The sequence below is a fragment of the Hyla sarda genome, unplaced genomic scaffold (genome assembly GCF_029499605.1).
Source record: "Hyla sarda isolate aHylSar1 unplaced genomic scaffold, aHylSar1.hap1 scaffold_58, whole genome shotgun sequence".
NCBI lineage: Eukaryota > Metazoa > Chordata > Amphibia > Anura > Hylidae > Hyla > Hyla sarda.
In genome coordinates this window covers 54,683-77,651 of record NW_026610592.1, presented here as the reverse complement: position 1 = coordinate 77,651, position 22,969 = coordinate 54,683, and the positions used below count along the sequence as shown (strand labels likewise).

General features: G+C 43.6%; 1 protein-coding gene across 3 annotated transcripts; it reads left to right on the top strand.

Moving 5' to 3' along the window:
• Nucleotides 1-495: 495 nt before the first annotated feature.
• Nucleotides 496-20,174, top strand: LOC130340260 (cilia- and flagella-associated protein 251-like). 3 transcript variants are annotated; one of them, XM_056554148.1, is made up of 5 exons: nt 496-1,116; nt 7,513-7,605; nt 10,883-10,972; nt 12,932-12,985; nt 19,264-20,174. In XM_056554148.1, the coding sequence occupies exons 2-5, from the start codon at nt 7,552-7,554 to the stop codon at nt 19,657-19,659; spliced, it is 594 nt and encodes a 197-aa protein (XP_056410123.1). In that variant the 5' UTR covers nt 496-1,116; nt 7,513-7,551; the 3' UTR covers nt 19,660-20,174. The 3 variants fall into 3 exon arrangements, with proteins under 3 accessions (XP_056410123.1, XP_056410121.1, XP_056410124.1); XM_056554146.1 differs by having other exon boundaries at nt 498-1,116; nt 7,552-7,605; XM_056554149.1 differs by lacking the exon at nt 10,883-10,972 and having other exon boundaries at nt 504-1,116; nt 7,552-7,605.
• The last annotated feature ends 2,795 nt before the right edge of the window (nt 20,175-22,969 follow it).

Below are 22,969 nucleotides of genomic sequence, written 5' to 3'. Positions count from 1 at the left end.
TTGACCAGTTGCCCATAGCAACCAATAAGATTGCTTCTTTCATTTTTAAATGGGCCTCTGAAAAATATAAGCAGCGATCTGATTGGTTGCTACTGGCAACTGGTCAACTTTTCCTCTGCACTGGTTTTGATAAATCTCCCCAACAATCCTTTATTTTTTCGAGATGAAATGTTTTCCCCATGTTGTATAAAATGAGGGCACACAACTCTTGGTACAACTTGGTACTAACTGCCAGGAGTGGTCCATATGAGCCGACCATTTTGAAAGTCAAAAGAAGCTCTGCAGCAGCTGCGTTGTGTAAGATAAATTATAGCCCCATGGTCTGAATATAATACGCTGCCTTATACTGTTTAAATGGTCATGGAAGATCATAAAGACCCTTTTGTGACTTCAAATATTCTTCTATTTTACAATAAGCCTTCATTATTTTATATATATATATATATATATATATATATATATATATATATAAGCTTTGTATTAGTTATTGCTTACAATTCAGTCTCCTATACAAGGAAGGAAACATAACATATGAGCAGTTGGATGAGGTCCCAGGTGACATGGAGTAGCACATATGCGGATTTACCTGTGTGGTGTCTATAAATGTAAATTATATATAGGAAATATACTGAGGAGCAGCTTTTGCATTAAGGACAGGCACTTCCATTAATAATTAGAGGGGATTGATGTCAGGGCCTACTATTGTAGAGGTTTCAGCAGGGATATTGGTTATTGATCCAAAATTATTGGGGAGATTTATCAATCATCCTAAAACCCTATTATATGTATGAATCCAGCAGATCATCTACATACAAAAGAGCTGGTTTGTGATTGGTTGGTCTTGATACAAGTGAGCTGGCCTGTGATTGGTCGGTCTGGCTTGGCACCTGCACGGTATGTTTGTCTGTTGTCCTGACAACCAACCACTCAGCTGGAGCGACCGCCAGAGGAGGAGCTATTCTGTGATTTCTGAGCCGTACAAGTGCATTATTGTATTATTTGTTGCGTCTTAGTGTCTGTGTGTGTTGTTTGTTGTTGTGTGTCTGTGTGTCTGTGCTTTTATTTCAGGTAACACCTCACTTTCCGGTTATACCATCCTTTCCGGATCATCCAGTGGTAAGTCCTACTCTAAACTATATTATCCCTCATTAATATCGTCACATATTTCTGTCCAGTTACACATCCAGGGGGAGAATTATCAAAACCTGTTCAGAGGAAAAGTTGTCCAGTTGCCCATAGCAACCAATCAGATCTCTTCTTTCATTTTGGACAGGCCCTTTTTAAAATGAAAGAAGATATCTGATTGGTTGCTATGGGCAACTGGGCAAGTTTTCCTCTGCACAGGTTTTGATAAATCTCCCTCCCAATGTATATTATAGCTGTATATTGCTCCAACTGTAAATATATGTCTGAAATAATAGGTCATGAGACTGGCATGTGATGGGCACTAACTGGTCACAGCCTGGCACATATATCATCTTATTATTATATGAACTGGGCTCTATGGGGGAGATTTATCAAAATATTTGAAAGAAGCGATCCAATGGGTTGCTATGGGCAACTGCACCACTCTTCCTCTACATGTTGGAGAGCACTGCTTTAGGCTGGAAAAAAAATGCCCCCAAAATGCATTTGGGACAAAACTACCGCTGCCAGATGTTAGCTAGGAGTCAATAGGAAAATATGAAATTCCATACCTACATAGTGTTTTAAAGGATAACTCCTGGATGTAACAACTTATCCCCTATCCTAAGGTCGCGGGGGATCTGACAGCTGGATCTCCCGAACGGTGCCCCAGTTCTCAGCATGAATGGGGCGTGTTGACCACCACACAAAGCGGCGGCCGACACGCCCCTTCCGGGCAGCTCTATGGGAGAGCTGGAGCGCTGCTTTCGGCAATCTCCGGCTCTGCCATAGGACTGCATGGAGGGGGCGTGTCAGCCACAGGTTCGTGCTGTGGTCGAAAGGGCTTGTTTCATGCAGGGAGCCGGGGCTCCATGCGGGAGATAACGGAGGGCCCCAGTGGTCAGACCCCAGCGATCTAACACTTTAGATAGGGGATAAGTTGTTACATCCCGGAGTTATCCTTTAATTTTTGGCATTACCTCACCCTTTAGTGGTGTTTTTTTGGGCTCAATGGAAACTTTTCAAAATCACTGCATTCACTAGCTATGTTGTTGTTTTTTTTTGTTTTTGTTTTTGTTTTTGTTTTTTTCCTTTTCTTAAAAAAATTGTGGTGTTACTCCTCTCATAGTCCTCTATAGGTGGAAGAAAGGGCATTTTTCAATAGAATTCCTTGAGTCACATGATATAAGAATCAGTGCACCTCTCTCCCCCTTGCCATGTGTTCTATGTACAGTTAATTGTTTACATCAGAATTCTGGACCAGGCTGTAAATTTTGGTTTTGGTAATATTTTTTGTTTGTCAGGGGAGCAGATATATTAATACTATTGATTCTTGGACAGTGTAAAACTTTCAAAATCACCAAATTTATCACAGTAGCTGTATGATATAAATCTGGCACATCTTTAGACTGTCTAATATAAGTTAGTACAGTGGTCCCTCAAGTTACAATATTAATTGGTTCCAGGGCAACCATTGTATGTTGAAACCATTGTATGTTGAGACCATAACTCTATGGAAAGATGGTAATTGGTTCTGAAGCCTCCAAAATTTTATCCAAAAATAGGAAAAAGGGAGGAGTAAACAAAAATAGGTAGATAACTAATATAGATAAAGCAAGTCCTTACATATAAAAGTACGAAAGATCTGCTGGTTGCTGTAAATCACTGTCTATGTAGAGGACAGGAGCTTCTTCAGGGTCCTGTATAGTACACACAATGTCCAAAAAAAGTATCATGGAGTCGCCTTTACCTGGTGTCCAAAGGAGCAGCTAACCCTGGCACAGGTAAAGAGTAGTACAGAACATGTAATACCTCCCTGCACTGTAGAGGGTGCTATCGGACAGGAATTCAGTGCATGCACTTCAGTAACAAGGGTTTTTCCAGTAAAATATCCGTTCTGATTGGTCAGTTCTTCCAGCCATGTTGAGTCTGGATTCAAGTTAAAATGGTCCAGAAAATACTATTGTATGTTGAAACTATTGTATGTTGAGGCCATTGTAAGTTGAGGGATCACTGTATCAGTAGTTTAGTTTTACATACCATTTCTGCATTCTTTTGTTTAGCAATTTGTTTATTAACCACTTAGGGACCAAGGGCGTACAGGTACGCCTTCGCTCCCTGGTACTTAAGGACCAAGGGCGTTCCTGTACGCACGTGGGAATTTCGGTCCCCGCCGCGCACCGGGCGGGGACCGGACCGGGTTGACTACTGATATCTATCAGCAGGCACCCCGTGCAAATGCCCAGGGGGGTCCTGAGATCAACCCCCCCCCCCCATGTCGGCAATTGCCGCAAATCACTGGTGAATTCATACTGGTCTACGGTGACCCGGTTACCCGGAAAGTAAGGGGGATCGGGGTTGTCCAAGACACCCACGATACTCCTGAAGGGATAGGAGTGAGGTGGCAGGGGGGGCACCCCTCCTATCCCTGCTATTGGTCGTTCAGAAGCAAAGACCAATAGCAGATCGGGGGCAGGGGGGGGGTTAACGTTCGGTTCCCCCATTCTGCCCACCCACAGTGGCCGGGCAGAACGGGGAACCGTCGGTGCACAGTGCCGGAGGTCCACTTACCCATCGGCAGCTGGCGGCGATCAGCGGCAGCGGGCGGGGATTGGTCGTTCAGAAGCGACGACCAGTAGCAGATCGGGGGCGGGGGTTAACGTAGGCTGGGCAGAACGGGGAACCGTCGGGGAACAGCGCCGGAGGTCCACCTACCCATCGGCAGCGGGCGGTGATCAGCAGCAGTGGGCGGGGATCGGTGGCGGCAGAGGACAGCGATGTGGCTCCCTGGATTCTACGGAAGCCGGTGAGTTGCCTAGCAACATCTGGAGGGCTACAGTTTGGAGATCACTGTGCAGCGGTCTCTAAACAGTAGCCCTCTAGATGTTCCAAAACTGCAAATCCCAGTATGCCCAAACAGCAAATAGCTGTCTCGGCATGCTGGGAGTTGTATTTGCGTACCTCCAGCTGTTGCATAACTACATCTCAGTTGTAGTTTTGAAACAGCTGGACTGGCACACTGGTTGGAAAATACTGAGTTAGGCAACAGAACCTAACTGAAGGGTTTCCAACCAGTGTGCCTCCAGCTGTTTCAAAAGTACAACTCCCAGCATGCACGGTCTGTCAGTACATACTGGGAGTTGTAGTTTTGAAACAGCTGGAGGTTTGCCCCTCCATATGAATGTACAGGGTACATTCACACGGGCGAGTTTATAGTGAGTTTCCTGAAGTTTGAGCTGCTGCAAATTTTTTGCCGCAGCGCAAACTCCTAGCTGGAAACTCACCATAAACCCGCCCGTGTGAATGTACCCTAAAAACATTACACTACAATACACTAACACATAATTAAGGCTAAAACACTACATATACACCCCCTTACACTGTCCCCCCAGTTTAGCAACCGCTCGAGGCACCCTGTTTGGGAATCACTGGCATAAAATACCCCTATGTCCACCCCTATGCAATCCCTAATTTAGTCCTCAAATGCACATGGCACTCTCTCATTTCGGAGCCCTGTCATATTTAAAGGAAAGGAAGTTTAGGGCCACATATTTGTGGGGTATTTCCATGACTCCATTTTGGAAACTACACCCCTAACGGAATGTAACAAGGGGTATAGTGAGCCTTAACACCCCACAGGTGTTTGAAGAAATTTAATTAAAGTTGGATGGGAAAATGAAAAATAAATTGTGTTACCCTAAATTTTTCATTTTCACAAGGGAAAATAGAAAAAAAAGCCCCCCAAAATTTGTAACCCCATTTCTTCTGAGTAAGAACATACCCCATATGTGGATGTAAAATGCTCTGCGGGCGAACTACAATGCTCAGAAGAGAAGGAGCGCCATTGGGCTTTTGGAGAGAAAATTTGTCCGGAATTGAAGGCCACGTGTGTTTACAAAGCCCCCATAGTGCCAGAACAATGGACCCCCCCACATGTGACCCATTTTGGAAACTACGCCCCTCATGTAATGTAATAAGTGGTACAGTGTGCATTTACACCCCACAGGTGTCTGACAGATTTTTGGAACAGTGGTCTGTGAAAATGAAAAATGAAATTTTTAAATTGCATAGCCTACTGTTCCAAAGATCTGTCAAACGCTAGTGGGGAGTAAATACTCACTGCACCCCTTATTAAATTCTGTGAGGGGTGTAGTTTCCAAAATGGGGTCACATGAGGGGGGTCCCGCTGTTCTGGCACCACGGGGGGGCTTTGTAAACGCACATGGCCCCTGACTTCCATTCCAAACAAATTCTCTCTCTAAAAGCTCAATGGCGCTCCTCCTCTTCTGAGCATTGTAGTGCGCCAGCAAAGCACTTGATGTCCACACATGGGGTATTTCCATACTCAGAAGAAATGGGGTTACAAATTTTAGGGGTAATTTTCTCCTATCACCCCTTGCAAAAATTAAAAATTTACACGTTCAACTTTAACAAAAAGTCGTCAAACACCTGTGAGGTGTTGAGGCTCACTGTACCCCTTGTTACATTCCTTGAGGGGTGTAGTTTCCAAAATAGTATGCCATGTTATTTTTTTGCTGTTCTGGCACAATAGGAGCTTCCTAAATGGGACATGCCCCCCAAAAACCATTTCAGCAAAATTTGCTTTCCAAAAGCCAAACGTGACTCCTTCTCTTCTGAGCATTGTAGTTCACCCTCAGAGCATTTTACGTCCTAACATGGGGTATTTCCATACTCAGAAGAGAGGGGGTTACAAATTTTGGGGGGCATTTTCTCCCATTACGCTTTGTAAAAATGGTAAATTTGGGAAAAAAATTTGCACTTTAGTGAAAAATATAATTATTTTCATTTACACATCCGAATTTAGTGAAAAGCCGTCAAACACCTGTGGGGTGTTAAGGCTCACTGGATCCCTTTATACGTGTCTTGAGGGGTGTAGTTTCCAAAATGGTATGCCACATGGGGCGTTTTCTGCTTTCTGGTACCATAGGGGCTTCCTAAATGTGACATGACCCCAAAAAAACATTTCAGCAAAATTCACTCTCCAAAATCCCATTGTTGTTCCTTTCCTTCTGAGCCCTCTACTGCGCCTGCCGAACACTTGACATACACATATGAGGTATTTCCTTACTCAAGAGAAATTGGGTTACACATTTTAGGAAGATTTCTCTCCTTTTACCCCTTGTAAAAATTCAAAAACTGGGTCTACAAGAACATGCCAGTGTAAAAAATATAGATTTAGAATTTTCTCCTTCAATTTGCTGCTATTCCTGTGAAACACCTAAAGGGTTAACACACTTACTGAATTTCACTTTGAATACTTTGAGGGGTGCAGTTTTTATAATGGGGTCATTTGTGGGGTATTTCTAATATTAAGGCCCTTCAAAATCAACTTCAAATCTGAACTGGTCCCTGAAAAATTCCAATTTAGAAAATTTTGTGAAAAATTGGAAAATTGCTGCTGAACTTTGAAGCCCTCTGATGTCTTCCAAAAGTAAAAACATTTCAACTTTATGATGCCAACATAAAGTAGACATATTGTATATGTGAATCAATATATAATTTATTTGGAATGTCTATTTTCCTTACAAGCAGAGAGCTTCAAAGTTAGAAAAATGCTAAATTTTCAATTTTTGCATCAAATTTTGGAAATTTTTCACCAAGAAATTATGCAAGTATCGAAAAAATTTACCACTAACATAAAGTATATTTTGTCAGGAAAAAAACAGTCTTGGAATCAGAATGAAAAGTAAAAGCATCCCAGAGTTATTAATGCTTAAAGTGACAGTGGTCAGATGTTCAAAAAACGCTCTGGTGCTTAAGGTGAAAATTGGCTTGGTCCCTAAGGGGTTAAAATGCAAAAAAAAAATTTCCATAGTGTATCTACCCCATGTGAACATACCCTATCAGGACAGGTATAAGAGCTTTGTCCTGTAATAAGCCAAGCAACCCAGTGATCACATGATTGGGAGAGATATTCAGCCATTGGAAGTAACAATGAAGGTTCCCAGAGTGGACATGTTTCATGTGCAGACTATTGTATAGGGGTCAAGTAGTAAAAGGATCCACTGCCACCTTATAGGCAGCTTCCTACTGCCCATTAGATTGCATGTAATAATACATCTCATAGCTTACAGATACTGTTGGGTTGTTAGAGGAACATGAGGGGGAGCTCTATGAAAGGCCGACATGCTGTTCTTATGCAGGTGACCTCTGCTTTCTGTGTCCAACCCTGAAGGTTCCTATTGATGACAACAAGAAACAGAAATCAACAAAACACTGGTGCAGAAAATACATAGAAAAATCCTCATATTTTTTTATCATACAAATAGTAATGTGGTAAATATATAAAGAATAATTGTATATGTCAATCACTAATCAATCAGGTTATATGAATATTGTGCAGGAATATGTCTTTACTGTTTACAGAACGAGTCAATAAGCTGACCTCTGTCTCTTTTTTTGGAGATGGAGCGCCACACTTTTGAAAGGACACCCCACTATGACTACACGGATGACGAGGTAAATCTCATGTTTGTGTTGACTTTCATTAATCCTATAGTTGTGAATAATAATTGCTCTGTTAAAGTGAATCTTCTCCTGAATCATCTCCATACAAGGTGTAGAATCTGCAGATCTTTGCATTTAGGTGCTAGAGGGATAAGATTACCCATACATTTAGTTTTGATGATCGCCTGTGTTACCAGCTGAAGAGTCAAACAGTTGGTGCTAAGTTTCAGCAGCATCTCCTCCCTCCTCTGTTTTGTCGGATTAAGGAACTGAGTAGTGACGTGGGCTGTCAATCATGCCGAGGGGACATTACTGCACCCAGAGCGGCGAGACTAGATAAGTATAGCTCCCGTCTAGGGGGCTACTTACAGGGCTGCTGGGGGGGGGGGGGGGGGGGGACTTACAAACTGCAAATCCTCCCCATCCCTGTGGACAGAAATGTCCTCCGGGGATGGTGCAGATGAAGATATTACTACACTGCTCAAAAAAATAAAGGGAACACTTAAATAACACAATTGCACTCCAAGTCAATAACATTTCTGTGAAATCACACTGTCCACTCAGGAAGAACACTGATTGACAATCAATTTCACATGCTGTTGTGCAAATGGAACAGACAACAGGTGGAAATTATAGGCAATTAACAAAACACCCCCAATAAAGGAGCGGTTCTGCAGGTGGTGACCACAGACCACTTCTCAGTTCCTATGCTTCCTGGCTGATGTTTTGGTCACTTTTGAATGCTGGCGGTGCTTTCCTTCTAGTGGTAGCATGAGACTGAGTCTACAACCCACACAAGTGGCTCAGGTAGTTCAGCTCTTCCAGGATGGCACATCAATGTGAGCTGTGGCAAGAAGGTTTGCTGTGTCTGTCAGCGTAGTGTCCAGAGCATGGAGGCGCTACCAGGAGACAGGCCAGTACATCAAGAGACATGGAGTAGGAGGGCAACAACCCAGCAGCAGGACCGGTACCTCGGCCTTTGTGCAAGGAGGAGCAGGAGGAAAACTGCCAGAGCCCTGTAAAACGACCTCCAGCAGGCCACAAATGTGCATGTGTTTACTCAAACGGTCAGAAACAGACTCCATGAGGGTGGTATTAGGGCCCGACGTCCACAGGTGGGGGTTGTGCTTACCAGAAAATACCAAGATTGGCAAATGCGCCACTGTTGCCCTGTGCTCTTCACGGATGAAAGCAGGTTCACACTTAGCACATGTGACAGACTGCTTTCTAAAAAAAAAAAAAAAAAAATGTGGCTGTGACAGGGGGAAAATAGCCTAAAAGGCCATACGAACCCAGCCTTGGTCCCCCGCAGCTCCTGTGTGTCTCCTGGTCCCCTGATCTTCTCTTTTCTTCCTGCCTTTGAGACAGGCAATTAGTCCAGGACTTGCTCGCTCAGCCAATAACTGGCTGTCAGAGGACACTACTGTGAAGAAGAAAGATCGGGGGACCTAACCGGGGCGAAACAAAGCTGGGGCGGACCAACAGGGCATTGGGCTAGATATATATCTATCTATATTTTTTTTTTCCTGCCCCAGCAGCATATGATTCATTTTTTTTTTTTTTTTTTTTTTTTTTTTTTTTTTTAGAAAACATTGGAATACCCCTTTAATATTTAAAGGGGAACTCCGGTGGAAAAATTATGTTTTCAAATCAATTGATGCTATAAAGTTAAACAGTTTTGTAAATTACTTCTATTTAAAAATCTTAACCCTTCTAGTACTTATCAGCTGCTGTATACTACAGATATACTACAGAGAAATTTGTGAAATTCTTCACAGTCTGACAAGTCCAGTCTGTCCATGTTAGGGACTGTCCAGAGCTGGAGAGGTTTTCTATGGGATTATGCTTCTAATCTGGACAGTTCCTGACATGGACAGTTGTGTCAACAGAGAGCACTGTGGTCAGACTGGAAATAACTACACAAACTTCTCTGTAGTATATCTGTAGTATACAGCAGCTGATAAGTACTAGAAGGATTACAAATCTGTTAAACTTTCTGGCACCAGTTGATTTGAAAACATTTGTTTTCCACTCTTTAAAGGTCTAACACATTGATAGGCTGCGCTCTTTCACTTTAATGGAACTGCCCTGCATTATCATTCACAGCTGCCTATATGGACAACCTGCTAATCCTGTAGACATAATGAAGAAGATGAGAAAGATGACCAGTTGCCCATTGCAACCAATTAGATTGCTTCTTCAATTTTTGAACAGGCCTCTGAAAAATAAAAGAAGCACTCTGATTGGTTGTAAGGGCAACTGGTAAACTTTTCCTAGACATAGGTTTTGATAACATTTCCCCCATGGTGTTCAGGGAGCATCCCAACCGTCAAATATTGGTGGCCTTTCCTAAAGACAGGCCATCGACATTTACCTCTTAGTGGAGAGTAATAACACTACAGGTTATGGATACTAGATTCAAAAGGACAGAACGTTGGTTCAGGGATTTATTCTGATGCCATATTTGGAATCAGGAAGGAACATTTCCACCTGGTATTGGGCAATTGGCATGAGCCTTATAAGGTTTTTTTTTTGCCTTCCTCTGGATCAACACACTAGTGACACAATAGGCATATAGGTTGAACTTGATTAACTTTTTTAAAAAAATCTTTTTTCAATTGTGGGGAAGATTTATTAAACCTGTGCAGAGGAAACATTTACCAGTTTCCCATAGCAACAAATCAGGTTGCTCCTTTCATTTTTAAAAAAGCCTCTGAAAAAGAAAAAAAAGAAATCTAATTGGTTGCTATGGGCAACTGGTCAACTTTTCCTCTGCACAGATTTTGACACATCTCCTCCTTTCTAAGTATCTGTCCCCCAAAATAGAGCCTAAAATCCTGAATCCTGGATGTTTGGTGCCATCTTTTCAAAAAGGCAATGTTGAAATCTATGTTGATATTTATTTCTTTATTTTTCTTAGTACCTAATATGATAGATTTACCAAGACCAGCAATTCATAACAGATGTAAAGTAAACTATCTACAGCCAACCCATACACAATGTATAGAGAGGCAGAGCACATACATGACTGCCTTTCCATGCTCGATATCACAGGTGGTCCCAACAATGAGACCCCTGCAATCATACTGCATACTTATCCCCCATTCTGGGAATAGGGTATACATCTTAACCTCTTAAGGACGCAGGGCGTATGGATACGCCCTGCATTCCGAGTCCTTAAGGACGCAGGGCGTATCCATACGCCCGTGTGAATTTCGGTCCCCACCGTTAGCCGGTTGGGGACCGGAGCCGGATGCCTGCTGAAATCTGCCCGCCCCTGGTTGTCAAGGGGCTCTGGAAAGAAGATGGAGGCCGTACCTGCAGGAGAAGATGCCTGGGGACCTGGGATCTTCGCTTGAGCCTGCAGGATCCTGATCAGGTAGGGAATCCACAGTGGGGGGGTGGAATTGAAAGTGAAAGTAAATCGATCTTTACCGTGGCAACCACTAGGGGGGCCAAACTGCAACTCCCAGCATGCCCAGAGAGCCAAAGGCTGTCTGGGCATGCTGGGAGTTGTAGTTTTGCAACATCTGGAGGGTCACAGTTTGGAGACCACTGTTACAGTGGTACCCAAACAGTAGCCCTCCAGATGTTGCCAAACTACAACTCTCAGCATGCCTCGACTGCCCAGGCATGCTGGGAGTTGTAGTTCTGTAACATCTGTCCCTTCAGATTTAGTAATTTTCATGACATTTTTGAAAATTGCTGCTCTACTTTGAAGCCCTCTAATTTTTTCAAAAAGCAAAAATATGTCCATTTTATGATGCCAACATAAAGTGGACATATTGTGTTTGTGAAGAAAAATAAAATGTATCTGGAATATCCATTTTCCTTACAATTAGAGAGCTTCAAAGTTAGAAAAATGCAAAATTTTCTAAATTTTCATGAAATTTTGGGATTTTTCACCAAAAAAGGATGCAAGTAACGCCGAAAATTTACCCCCAAAATAAAGTAGAATATGTCACGAAAAAACAATCAGAATCAGAATATTCGGTAAAAGCGTTTTCGCGTTATTAATTTGTAAAGTGACGGTGGTCAGAATTGCGAAAAAGGGCTCAGTCCTTAAGGTGAAAAAGGGCTGCGTCCTTAAGGGGTTAATAATGGGACAAACCCTTTAGGGTCTATTCACACAGCAGAATTTCCACACCAATTCCGCTTCCTTGGGTGGTTTCTGGCTTGTGGATTTTATGCGGAATTTGTGCTTAATCTGTGCAGAAATTCAGAAGTGTTAATGGGAGAGAGGAATCCCATAGAAGTTTATTGGGCTTTCATTTGAGGCAGAATTCCACAAGCGCAAATTCTGCTGTGTGAATAGACCCTTAGGCTATAATTCCACTTGGGATTTTGTGCAAAATTGCCCCCATTCTGTCGCACAGAGTTTTTTGCCTTGAAAAAGCGCTGCAGCCAGATTTCAATAAGGAACTGCAAAATGCTAGGTCCACTTGCCATTTTTGAGTTTGGCATTTTATAAATCTTTTTGGCTCAGTGGGTGATTTTCAAAAACGACCTCATGTTGAAAACATGGCGTTTTTCGAGCAAATCTGATTTATCTGCGAAGGCACGGATGCTGACCGCTGTGATTGGCCATACAGTACCGGCCAATCACCGGCAAACATGAATAAGTTATGTGAAGTTCTGTTCACATCACTGGCCGGAGTACGGTACAGTGCAGGGATGTGGAGCGGTGTTGCGTGTCACCTGCTTCTCATGACTAGAAATTATGATCACAATGGGTCTCAGGAGTGAGACCCGCTGTGATCTGTCACTTAGTGCAGGTACTACTGCTCCCAACATTGAACAGACTCTGTAGTACCACAATAATCACGCACATATAGTTGATATCGGATTTTACACTGTATTTATTAAAAATATCATTATTAAAATACATCAAAAACATTATTAATAAAAAGTTTTAGAAAATTAAGATAAAAATATATATTATTTTTACAATTACATGGACCCTTTATCCATTTGGGCTATTGCCGGCTACATTTTCACGTCCCTGACCGCTCACATCAATCATTACCTGATTGAAAATGTAAAAAACTTTTTGTCATAAAAAAGAAATACTTAATTCCCTACAAATTTTCCCATCCCTACTTCTTCATTAGGCTAAAAAAAGCCTAAAAAAAACACCAGTACAAAGCTTTAGTGTAATTCTAGCCTTAGGCTTCGTCCTATAGATTATTACTTAGATAAGATACAAATAAAGACATTTGATAGGGGAAATGAGTAAAACAAGATCATTTTATTTCATCATAATGTATAGATATAATACATTATGCCATAATATGTTTAATGAGCTGAATAAAACTAAGTTTAATCTGTTCTGTTCTAGGTCTTTGAGATGAACAGAAGGGCCATAGACATTATCACAGCGTTCCAGGAAGAAGTAAGTGACATTGGAGATAATCAAATTTGTTATATAAAAGTATACATATAAAGTTTAGTAGGCATTCAGGGGATTCATCAATTGTGATATTTTTGTTGATTTGTGAAAAAGGCAAATAATTGCACAATTTGTGCACTAACTGCAGATGTGTGATTATTTGCTGTTTAAGACGGTACTTGCTAAAGGGGTGTGACCTATTGAAAAGGGGTGTGGTTGCTCACCGTTTACACTGCCAGCCTAAACTGCTGCTAAGATCTCCCCTTGCTCAGAGCTGGCGGAGATATCATCATGGGTGCACAGGTTTACTGGACTTATATAGAGGTGTCTGCTTCTTCATAAATCCAGGGAGCCTGTGCGCTGGCAGGGAAGCCTGTGCGCTGGCAGGGAAGCCTGTGTGCTGACAGGGGAGCCCATACGCTGACAGGGGTGCCTGTGCACTGGCAGGGAAGCCCGTACGCTGACAGGAGAGCCCGTACGCTGACAGGAGAACCCGTACGCTGACAGGGGAGCCTGTGCGCTGGTGGGGGGAGCCCGTACGCTGGCAGGGGAGCCCGTGCGCTGACAGGGGAGCCTGTGCGCTGGCAGGGAAGCCCGTACGCTGACAGGAGAGCCCGTACGCTGACAGGGGAGCCTGTGCGCTGGTGGGGGGAGCCCGTACGCTGGCAGGGGAGCCTGTATGCTGATGAGGCTTCATAAATGCCCCCTAGATTATGTTATGGCAGATTTTACCAGTTTTGATGAATGTGTCAGTAATCTTATGTCTATGTAGCTAACCCTAATAGACCCCAAATATCTGTGCACACAGTATAAATGACCTGCACCATTGTTTCCATCGATGAAACTGGCACCAGAGGTTCCTCTTTCCTAGGATATATCAAGCTTATTTACCCAGCCCAAAGAACTGTCCAGAGTAGAAGAACCTTCATTCCTCATATCCCATGGTGCCATAAGGAATTTTAGGAACTCATACAGCCACAGCGTCTGTCCCTCCCTCCTCCCTTCCAAAAGCAATAGTCCAAAAAACTACTTTTTTAACCTCTTAAGGACCCTTGATATACGCGTATGTCATGACACCCTGGTACTTAAGGACCAGGACCCATGACGTATGCGTACGTCATGGAGTATTCCGGTCCCCGCAGCGCGCCGGGCGGGGATCGGACCGGGATGCCTGCTGAAATCCTTCAGAACCCCCCCCCCCCCATGTCGGCGAACGCGGCAACTCGCAAGTGAATTCACACTTGCGATTTGTGCAATTACGGGTCTATGGTGACCCGGAATATAAGGGGGATTGCGATCCCCCTGAAGGGATAGGAGTGAGGTGGCAGGGGTGCCACCCCTCCTATCCCTGCTATTGGTCGTATAGACGCGACGACCAATAGCAGATCGGGGGCGGGGGGGGGGTTACTTTCGGTTTCCCCATTCTGCCCACCCACAATAGGCGGGGCAGGACGGAGAAACAGACAGGGACCGGCGCCGAAGGTCACTTACCGATCTGCGGAGGCTGCGGGCGACGGTGATCGGTGGGCAACGATGTTGTGCGGCTGGCTCCCTGGATCCTAGGGAAGCCGATGAGTTGCCTAGCAACATCTGGAGGGCTACAGTTTGAGACCACTATACAGTGGTCTCAAAACTGTAGCCCTACAGATGTTACAAAACTACAGTTTTGGAGTTGTAGTTTTGCAACAGCTGGAGACACACTGGTTTGAAAATACTGAGTTAGGTAACAGAACCTAACTGAAGGTTTTCCAACCAGAGTGTCTCCAGCTGTTGCAAACGTACAACTCACAGCATGCACGGTCTGTCAGTACATGCTGGGAGTTGTAATTTTGAAAAAGCTGGAGGTTTGACCCCCCCCCCCCCATGTGAATGTACAGGGTACATTCACACGGGCAGGTTTACAGTAAGTTTCCTGCTTGAAGTTTGAGCTGCAGAGCAAACTCCTAGCTGGAAACTCACCGTAACCCGCCAGTGCGAATGCACCCTAAAAACACTACACTACACTAACACATAATGAAGGGTAAAACACAACATATACACCCCCTTACACTGTTCCCCCCCCCCCCCCCAATAAAAATGAAAAACGTATTGTACGACAGTGTTTCCAAAACGGAGCCTCCAGCTGTTGCAAAACAACAACTCCCAGCATTTCCGGACAGCCACTGACTGTCCAGGCATGCTGGGAGTTTAGCAACAGCTGGAGGCACCCTTTTTGGGAATCACTGGTGTAGAATACCCCTATGTCCACCCCTATGCAATCCCTAATTTAGTCCTCAAATGCGCATGGAGCTCTCTCATTGCAGAGCCCTGTCGTATTTCAAGGTATCAGTTTAGGGTCACATATGGGGTATTTCCATGCAGCTAAAGCAGGACGAAATTGCTTTCTGACATCAAGTTAGACTACATTCACACCACAATTTTTATCATACGTTTGCCAGATCACCTGTAGAAATTTCAAAGTTGGCCACTGCCGTATCCCCGCCAGACCCACGCCACATCTCATTCTCATTTTTGAGACTGGAGTCAGATAGTGACTTTGGTCGGCTCATTTTTGCACCGCATCAGTTTTATTGCCGGACTTAAACCGCAACATTCCATGGTTTTTCCGTCCAGCAACAAAACCAGATTTTGTTGTGAAAAATTATCTGACCAGAGTCACTATCTAACTCCAGTTGGCTCATGCAAATCAATGAGACAGGTCTGTCGAGGATACAGCAGCGGACGGTTTTGAAATTTCCGGCGATCCGGCGACTGTATGAAGAAATCGTGGTGTGAATGTTCCCTCTGTGATCATTTTTCCAGAAGGGGCGATTTCCCCATGGACACCCATGCTTGCACGATAGATCTACAATAAAGCTGTGAATTATAATACACAGAAGAAAGTGCTGAACTTTTCCCAAAGGAATCCTACAAATATTTACAGGCATATTTAAAGTTGTGAATAAACCGGGCTATTCACAAAACGTAAATCCTCAATTCCAGCCACCAGCCAATTGCATAAGGTCTAAAATACATAGAGCATATAATAACACTGCCAGTGAAGAGACGTAGTAATAAAAGGGGAGACCAAATTTAGGGAATACACTTGCTTTAAAAGATGTGTCTTTAGGGCATGTTTGAAACTGAGGAAGATGGGTATAAGCCTGATGGTCCGAGGTATTGCATTACAGAGAACTGGTGCAGCACAAGCAAAGTCTTAGAGGTGGAATTGAGGGGTTCAGATTAAAGAAGATGTTAACTTTAGATCATTTCACTACTTATTAGCTGCTGAATATTACAGAGGAAATTCTTTTCTTTTTGGAACACAGTGCTCTCTGCTGACATCATGTCCACAGTGCTCTCTGTTGACATTTCTGTCCATTTTAGGAACTGTCCAGAGCAGCATATGTTTTCTATGGGGATTTTCTCCTACTCTGGACAGTTTTTAAAATGGACAGAGGTGTCAGCAGAGAGCACTGTGGTCATGACGTTAGCAGAGAGCTCTATGTAAGAAAATAATTTCCTCTGTAGTATTCAGCAGCTAATAAGTACTGGAAGGATTAAGATTTTTTTTAATAGAAGTAATTTACAAATCTGTTTAACTTTCTGGCACCAGTTGATTAAAAAAAAAAGTTTTCCACCGGAGTATCCCTTTAAGATCACATAACAGCTGTAGAGAAAGATGAATCTGGCAGTGGCATTTAGGATGGACTGGAGAGGGAGAGTTTAGAGAAGGGAAGGCCTATTAGTAAAGAGTTTCAGTAGTCCAGGTGGGAATGAATTAAAGCATCCACAATAGTTTTGGTTGTTTCAGCAGTAAATGAGGGGTGCGTGGAAGACAGATCTGAGTCTACCATAACTTCAAGACAGCGGGTTTACTGTCCAGGAGTAATGGTTGTACCACTCACCGAGATGGAGATGTCAGGTTTAGGTAGATTAAATGGAGGAAATACAAGAAGTTCTATAATAGAAAGATTTCTTTTCAGGAATAGGGAGGACACAATGTTAGAGACAGCAAAGAGAAAGTTGCTGGTGTTCTGTAGGAGTGCGGGGGTGATGATACGGGAAGAGGTAGAGAGCTGTATGTCATCAGCGGAGAGATGGTACTGGAGTTCAAATCTACTGAGGAGAAGGCCCAGGAAGGGTCCCTGAACCCCAACAACAAGAGCAGCAGGGAAATAGCTAGAGATAGGGATTGATACACCGAAGGAGCGTTCACGGAGGTAGGAAACAAAAACCAGGAGAGAGAGGAATCTTTAAGAACAATGGAGTGGAGTATAGCAAGAAGTAATTGGTGATCTACAGTGTCAAATGCTGCATAGAGATCAAGAAGAATCAGTAGAGAGAATTGCTATTAGATTTAACCATAAGACATCATTAGTGACTTCGGTTAAGCCAGTTTCTGTGGAGAATGGGGAATGTAATCCAGACAGTAAGGGGTCAAGGAGAGAGTTCCTGGAGAGATAATGGATTAGGTGGGAATAGACCAAGCATTCCAGGAGTTTGGAGATGAAGTGGAGAGACAGGTCAATAGTTAGCTGCACAGGATCCAGAGATGTTTTCTTCAGAAATGGGGTTATGACAGAATGTTTGAAGGAGGAATGAAAGATTTTAGTTATGTGATTGGTGATGGCAGGGGAGAGAATGCGGTAACACGGTGAGAGGATGTACCTGTATATACTTTCATGTACTGATTCATAGCACTATATACATGTATATAGCATCATGTACCTGTATATTACATCACCTACCTGTATATACCACCATTGAACTTTATATTTCATCACCTACCAGTACAAACCACCATGTAGATAGCAGCGTATGCCTGTGCAGCTGGCTTTTTTGGGGGTAGGGGTGTGCTGATACAGGACTTCACCAGGGGCACAATGGACACTATAGTCCTGGATATGTACCCTGTAAACTATCCTGCCTGATATGCATTGTCTTCTCTGGCTTCTTGAAATTCTTTGCCATCTTTCCCTCGCCTTGCCTACATCTCCCAGCAATCATTGCAGCACTGCTCTGTCAGCTGGCTCCCTTCTGCAGTGAGCAGCAGAGAGAGGTTCAGTGTCTGATTGGCTGAGGCTTCACACACCTCACAGTTCTTAGCACTAAAGAGAGCATGACCATCAGTGCAGGGTAGAAACCACATGGTCTGTGTCTCACAGGAAGGTGGGGGTTGCTTTCAGATAGTTATTTGGACAGAGACAGAGTGGATGGCTGGATGATGTCATTCCCTCACTTTATGCACATAAGTAACAACTAAAGAGGGGAGACTGCTCTATATAGCTAATAAATGATATTTAGACAATTAAATACGTTGATGAGAGGAAAAGATGGGCTATAGGTTTAGTTTCCCAGAGTACCCCTTTTTACACCTGTGGAATCATTTTAGGGCTCTTTTTTTCTGTATAAGTCATTCCCCATGCAGGATTAATAAGGTTAAGTTTTATGAGTTAGGATAATTATACATGCAGTTATTCCAAATATGCAAACAACATTTTTTTTTTCTTTACTTTTTTGTATGGGGAGGGTTAATTTATATTTGTAAAAACAGATTTCTTTTTCTTTACACGTTAACAGCCAATTACTGTTGGGGCTTGCTGGAAGATGTGGTTTTGCAACTTTTGTAGGTCTAGAGTTTGGTGACCAATGCCCAAGGGGACTTGTATGAGCAATGGTTAGATGACTTATACAGATTTATGCAGGACATATGTCCTTTATTGATCTAAGTGATTTACATACATCCCACTCCATACATCCTACAACACGCGCTCAGAGATAAGAGACGGACTGCAGTTCTGGAGATCGTGGAGGTCCCAGCAGTCAGACCCTCCTCAATTATACTCTTACCTTCAACCTGTGGATATGGATTAAGACATTTTTACTGCATCCTTGAGGACTGATTTTTTATTTTCTCTGTAATTAATTGTTTTGCATTGTAGTATAAGCCCTCTGTGGTTATGCACAACATCAGAAACCTTGGTTACTAGTTTATTTTGTTAAAGTGAGCTACACATATCTTTCTTCTTGTTCATTGTTTCATAAACCTTGTTGTTATCATTCATGAGTTAACCTAAAAGAAGTATTTCCTAGAGAAAAGTGATATTTGCCCAAAATTGCCTACAAATAAATACACCATCGTTGGACCTCTGTTGTCTCATTATGTCAAAGTCTTGGCTTTGGATCCCCTGATACTGTTCTAGTCGAGAGCAACCCTTTCTGACGGAGGATATTACAACAATCATGGAAGGCTGGATGAGGCAAATCATACAGATTATCTGATTTACTTATGTGTGAAGGAAGAAGAGGAGAAGAAGGAGAAGGAAAACAAAGAAGAGGAAGAGGAAAAAGAGGAGGATGAAGGGGAGGAAAAAGAAGAGGAAGAGAAGGAGAAAAAGAAGAAATATGAAGAGGAGAAGGAGAACGAAGATGAGAAGCAGGATGAAGGGGACAATGAAGAAAAAAAAGAAGAGAAGGAGGAAGAGAATGACAGAAAGGAGAAAGAACAAGTGGAGAAGAATGAAGGGCAGAATGAAGCAGAGGAAGAGGTAAAGAAGGAGAAAGATGAAAAGGTAATAGAAGAAGAAGAAGAAGAAGAAGAGCTAACTTGCTGCACGTGGTTTTGTACACCAACTAGAGCCTTCATCAGCAGCGTAACAAACTTTTTCTTTACCAAATGTGGAGGACTCCCTTAACATCAAGTGGAGTCTGGAGGAGGCGCTGTTAAAGAGATTATCAATAGGTATTACCTTTCTTCCCTTCCCAGCAGCTCACTTCTGATTTGGTCTCTACTCTTCCTAATACCTTCTGGTATGAAAAGGTAGATCTTAGATGGCAGAGCAGGTACTATGCTGAAGCCTTTACATGCAGGTGAAACCAGTGGCAGCAAATGTATGCAACATTGTGTGTACATTGGCTACCATATGGAGGCATGGTTTTGCCCACATGTGGTGACCACAACAAAGTACTTGACCCACCATCTCATTCCCCCCCTTTTATTCCAGGTGATAAGTCAACAGGGAAAGAGACCAAGCTTGAAGTGAGCCACTGGGAACCAGGGAAAGATAATGCCATTTTAGATGCTGAGATAACCCCTTTAACATGTAGAGGCAAATGAGGCGCCATTACTATCAGGAGGGTTCATTTGCCTCATATGGGGTAGGAGGAGACCCCCTTTAAGATCAAAGATTGGAGGACAAGACTCCCTTAAGACCACTGGAGTCTGGAGGAGGCGCTGTTAAAGAGGTTATCAAGACAGCTGAAAAGGTATGACCTTCCTTCGCTTCCCAGCCACTGGAGAGAGGGAAAAGTTTATGCCATTTTAGCTCCTTTGATAACCCCTTTAACATAAAGAGGCAAATGAGGCGCCTATAACATCAGGAGGATTCATTTGCCTCATAAGGGGTAGGAGGAGACCCCCTTTAAGATCAAAGACTGGAGGACAAGACTCCCTTAAGACCACTGGAGTCTGGAGGAGGCGCTATTAAAGAGGTTATCAAGACAGCTGAAAAGGTATGACCTTCCTTCGCTTCCCAGCCACTGGAGAGAGGGAAAAGTTTATGCCATTTTAGCTCCTCTGATAACCCCTTTAACAGAGGCAAATGAGGCGCCTTTAACATCAGGAGGATTAATTTGCCTCATAAGGGGTAGGAGGAGACCCCCTTTAAGATCAAAGACTGGAGGACAAGACTCCCTTAAGACCTTTGGAGTCTGGAGGAGGCGCTATTAAAGAGGTTATCAAGACAGCTGAAAAGGTATGACCTTCCTTCGCTTCCCAGCCACTGGAGAGAGGGAAAAGTTTATGCCATTTTAGCTCCTCTGATAACCCCTTTTATAGAGGCAAATGAGGCGCCTTTAACATCAGGAGGATTCATTTGCCTCATAAGGAGTAGGAGGAGACCCCCTTTAAGATCAAATACTGGAGGACAAGACTCCCTTCAGACCAGTGGAGTCTGGAGGAGGCGCTGTTAAAGCGGTTATCAAGACAGCTGAATAGGTATGACCTGCCTTTGCTTCCTAGCCACTGGAGAGAGGGAAAAGTATATGCCTTTTTAGCTTCTCTGATAACCCCCTTAACATATAGAGGCAAATGAGGCACCTTTTACATCAGGAGGATTCATTTGCCTCATAAGGGGTAGGAGGAGACCCCCTTTAAGATCAAAAACTGGAGGACAAGACTCCCTTAAGACCACCGGAGTCTGGAGGAGGCGCTGTTAAAGAGGTTATCAAGACAGCTGAAAAAGTATGACCTTACCTTGCTTCCTAGCAGCTCACTTCTGCTTTGGTCTTGACTCATCCTGATACCTTCTGGTATGAAAATGGAGGGCCGAGATGCAGGAGCAGGTAGCATGTTGCAGTCGTCACATGCAGGCGAAATCAGTGGCAGCAAATGTACGCAACATCGTATGTACATTGTCTACCACATGGAGGCCTGGTTTCACCCACATGTGGTGACCACAACACATTACCTGACCCCTTATTTCAGCCACCCCCTTTATTCCAGGTGAGAAGGTATCGGGATGAGATGAGAGCTATGTGGAAAAGAGCCACTGGAGGTAGGGGAAAGTTTATGCCATTTTAGCTCCTCTGATAACCCCTTTAACATATAGAGGCAAATGAGGCGCCTTTTACATCAGGAGGATTCATTTGCCTCATAAGGGGTAGGAGGAGACCCCCTTTAAGATCAAAGACTGGAGGACAAGACTCCCTTAAGACCTTCGGAGTCTGGAGGGGGCGCTATTAAAGAGGTTATCAAGACAGCTGAAAAGGTATGACCTTCCTTCGCTTCCCAGCCACTGGAGAGAGGGAAAAGTTTATGCCATTTTAGCTCCTTTGATAACCCCTTTTACAGAGGCAAATGAGGCGCCTTTAACATCAGGAGGATTCATTTTCCTCATAAGGGGTAGGAGGAGACCCCCTTTAAGATCAAAAACTGGAGGACAAGACTCCCTTAAGACCACTGGAGTCTGGAGGAGGCGCTGTTAAAGAGGTTATCAAGACAGCTGAAAAAGTATGACCTTACCTCGCTTTCCAGCAGCTCACTTCTGCTTTGGTCTTGACTCATCCTGATACCTTCTGGTATGAAAATGGAGGGCCGAGATGTGGGAGCAGGTAGCATGTTGCAGTCGTCACATGCAGGCGGAATCAGTGGCAGCAAATGTACGCAACATCGTATGTACATTGTCTACCACATGGAGGCCTGGTTTCACCCACATGTGGTGACCACAACACATTACCTGACCCCTTATTTCAGCCACCCCCTTTATTCCAGGTGAGAAGGTATAGGGAGGAGATGAGAGCTATGTGGAAAAGAGCCACTGGAGGTAGGGGAAAGTTTATGCCATTTTAGCTCCTCTGATAACCCCTTTAACATATAGAGGCAAATGAGGCGCCTTTTACATCAGGAGGATTAATTTGCCTCATAAGGGGTAGGAGGAGACCCCCATTAAGATCAAATACTGGAGGACAAGACTCCCTTAAGACCAGTGGAGTCTGGAGGAGGCGCTGTTAAAGCGGTTATCAAGACAGCTGAAAAGGTATGACCTTCCTTCGCTTTCCAGCCACTGGAGAGAGGGAAAAGTTTATGCCATTTTAGCTCCTCTGATAACCCCATTTACAGAGGCAAATGAAGCGCCTTTAACATCAGGAGGATTCATTTGCCTCATAAGGGGTAGGAGGAGACCCCCTTTAAGATCAAATACTTGAGAACAAGACTCCCTTAAGACCAGTGGAGTCTGGAGGAGGCGCTGTTAAAGCGGTTATCAAGACAGCTGAATAGGTATGACCTTCCTTTGCTTCCTAGCCACTGGAGAGAGGGAAAAGTTTATGCCTTTTTAGCTCCTCTGATAACCCCCTTAACATATAGAGGCAAATGAGGCGCCTTTTACATCAGGAGGATTCATTTGCCTCATAAGGGGTAGGAGGAGACCCCCTTTAAGATCAAAAACTGGAGGACAAGACTCCCTTAAGACCACTGGAGTCTGGAAGAGGCGCTGCTAAAGAGGT

What these genes read in the sequence shown, in the direction of transcription:
- LOC130340260 (XM_056554148.1), top strand. Translation starts at nt 7,552, where the DNA reads ATGGAGCGCCACACTTTTGAAAGGACACCCCACTATGACTACACGGAT. An exon ending in ATGACTACACGGATGACGAG is followed by an intron (nt 7,606 to 10,882) that starts GTAAATCTCATG and finishes CTGGTTGTCAAG; the next exon opens with GGGCTCTGGAAAGAAGATGG. An exon ending in GCCTGCAGGATCCTGATCAG is followed by an intron (nt 10,973 to 12,931) that starts GTAGGGAATCCA and finishes GTTCTGTTCTAG; the next exon opens with GTCTTTGAGATGAACAGAAG.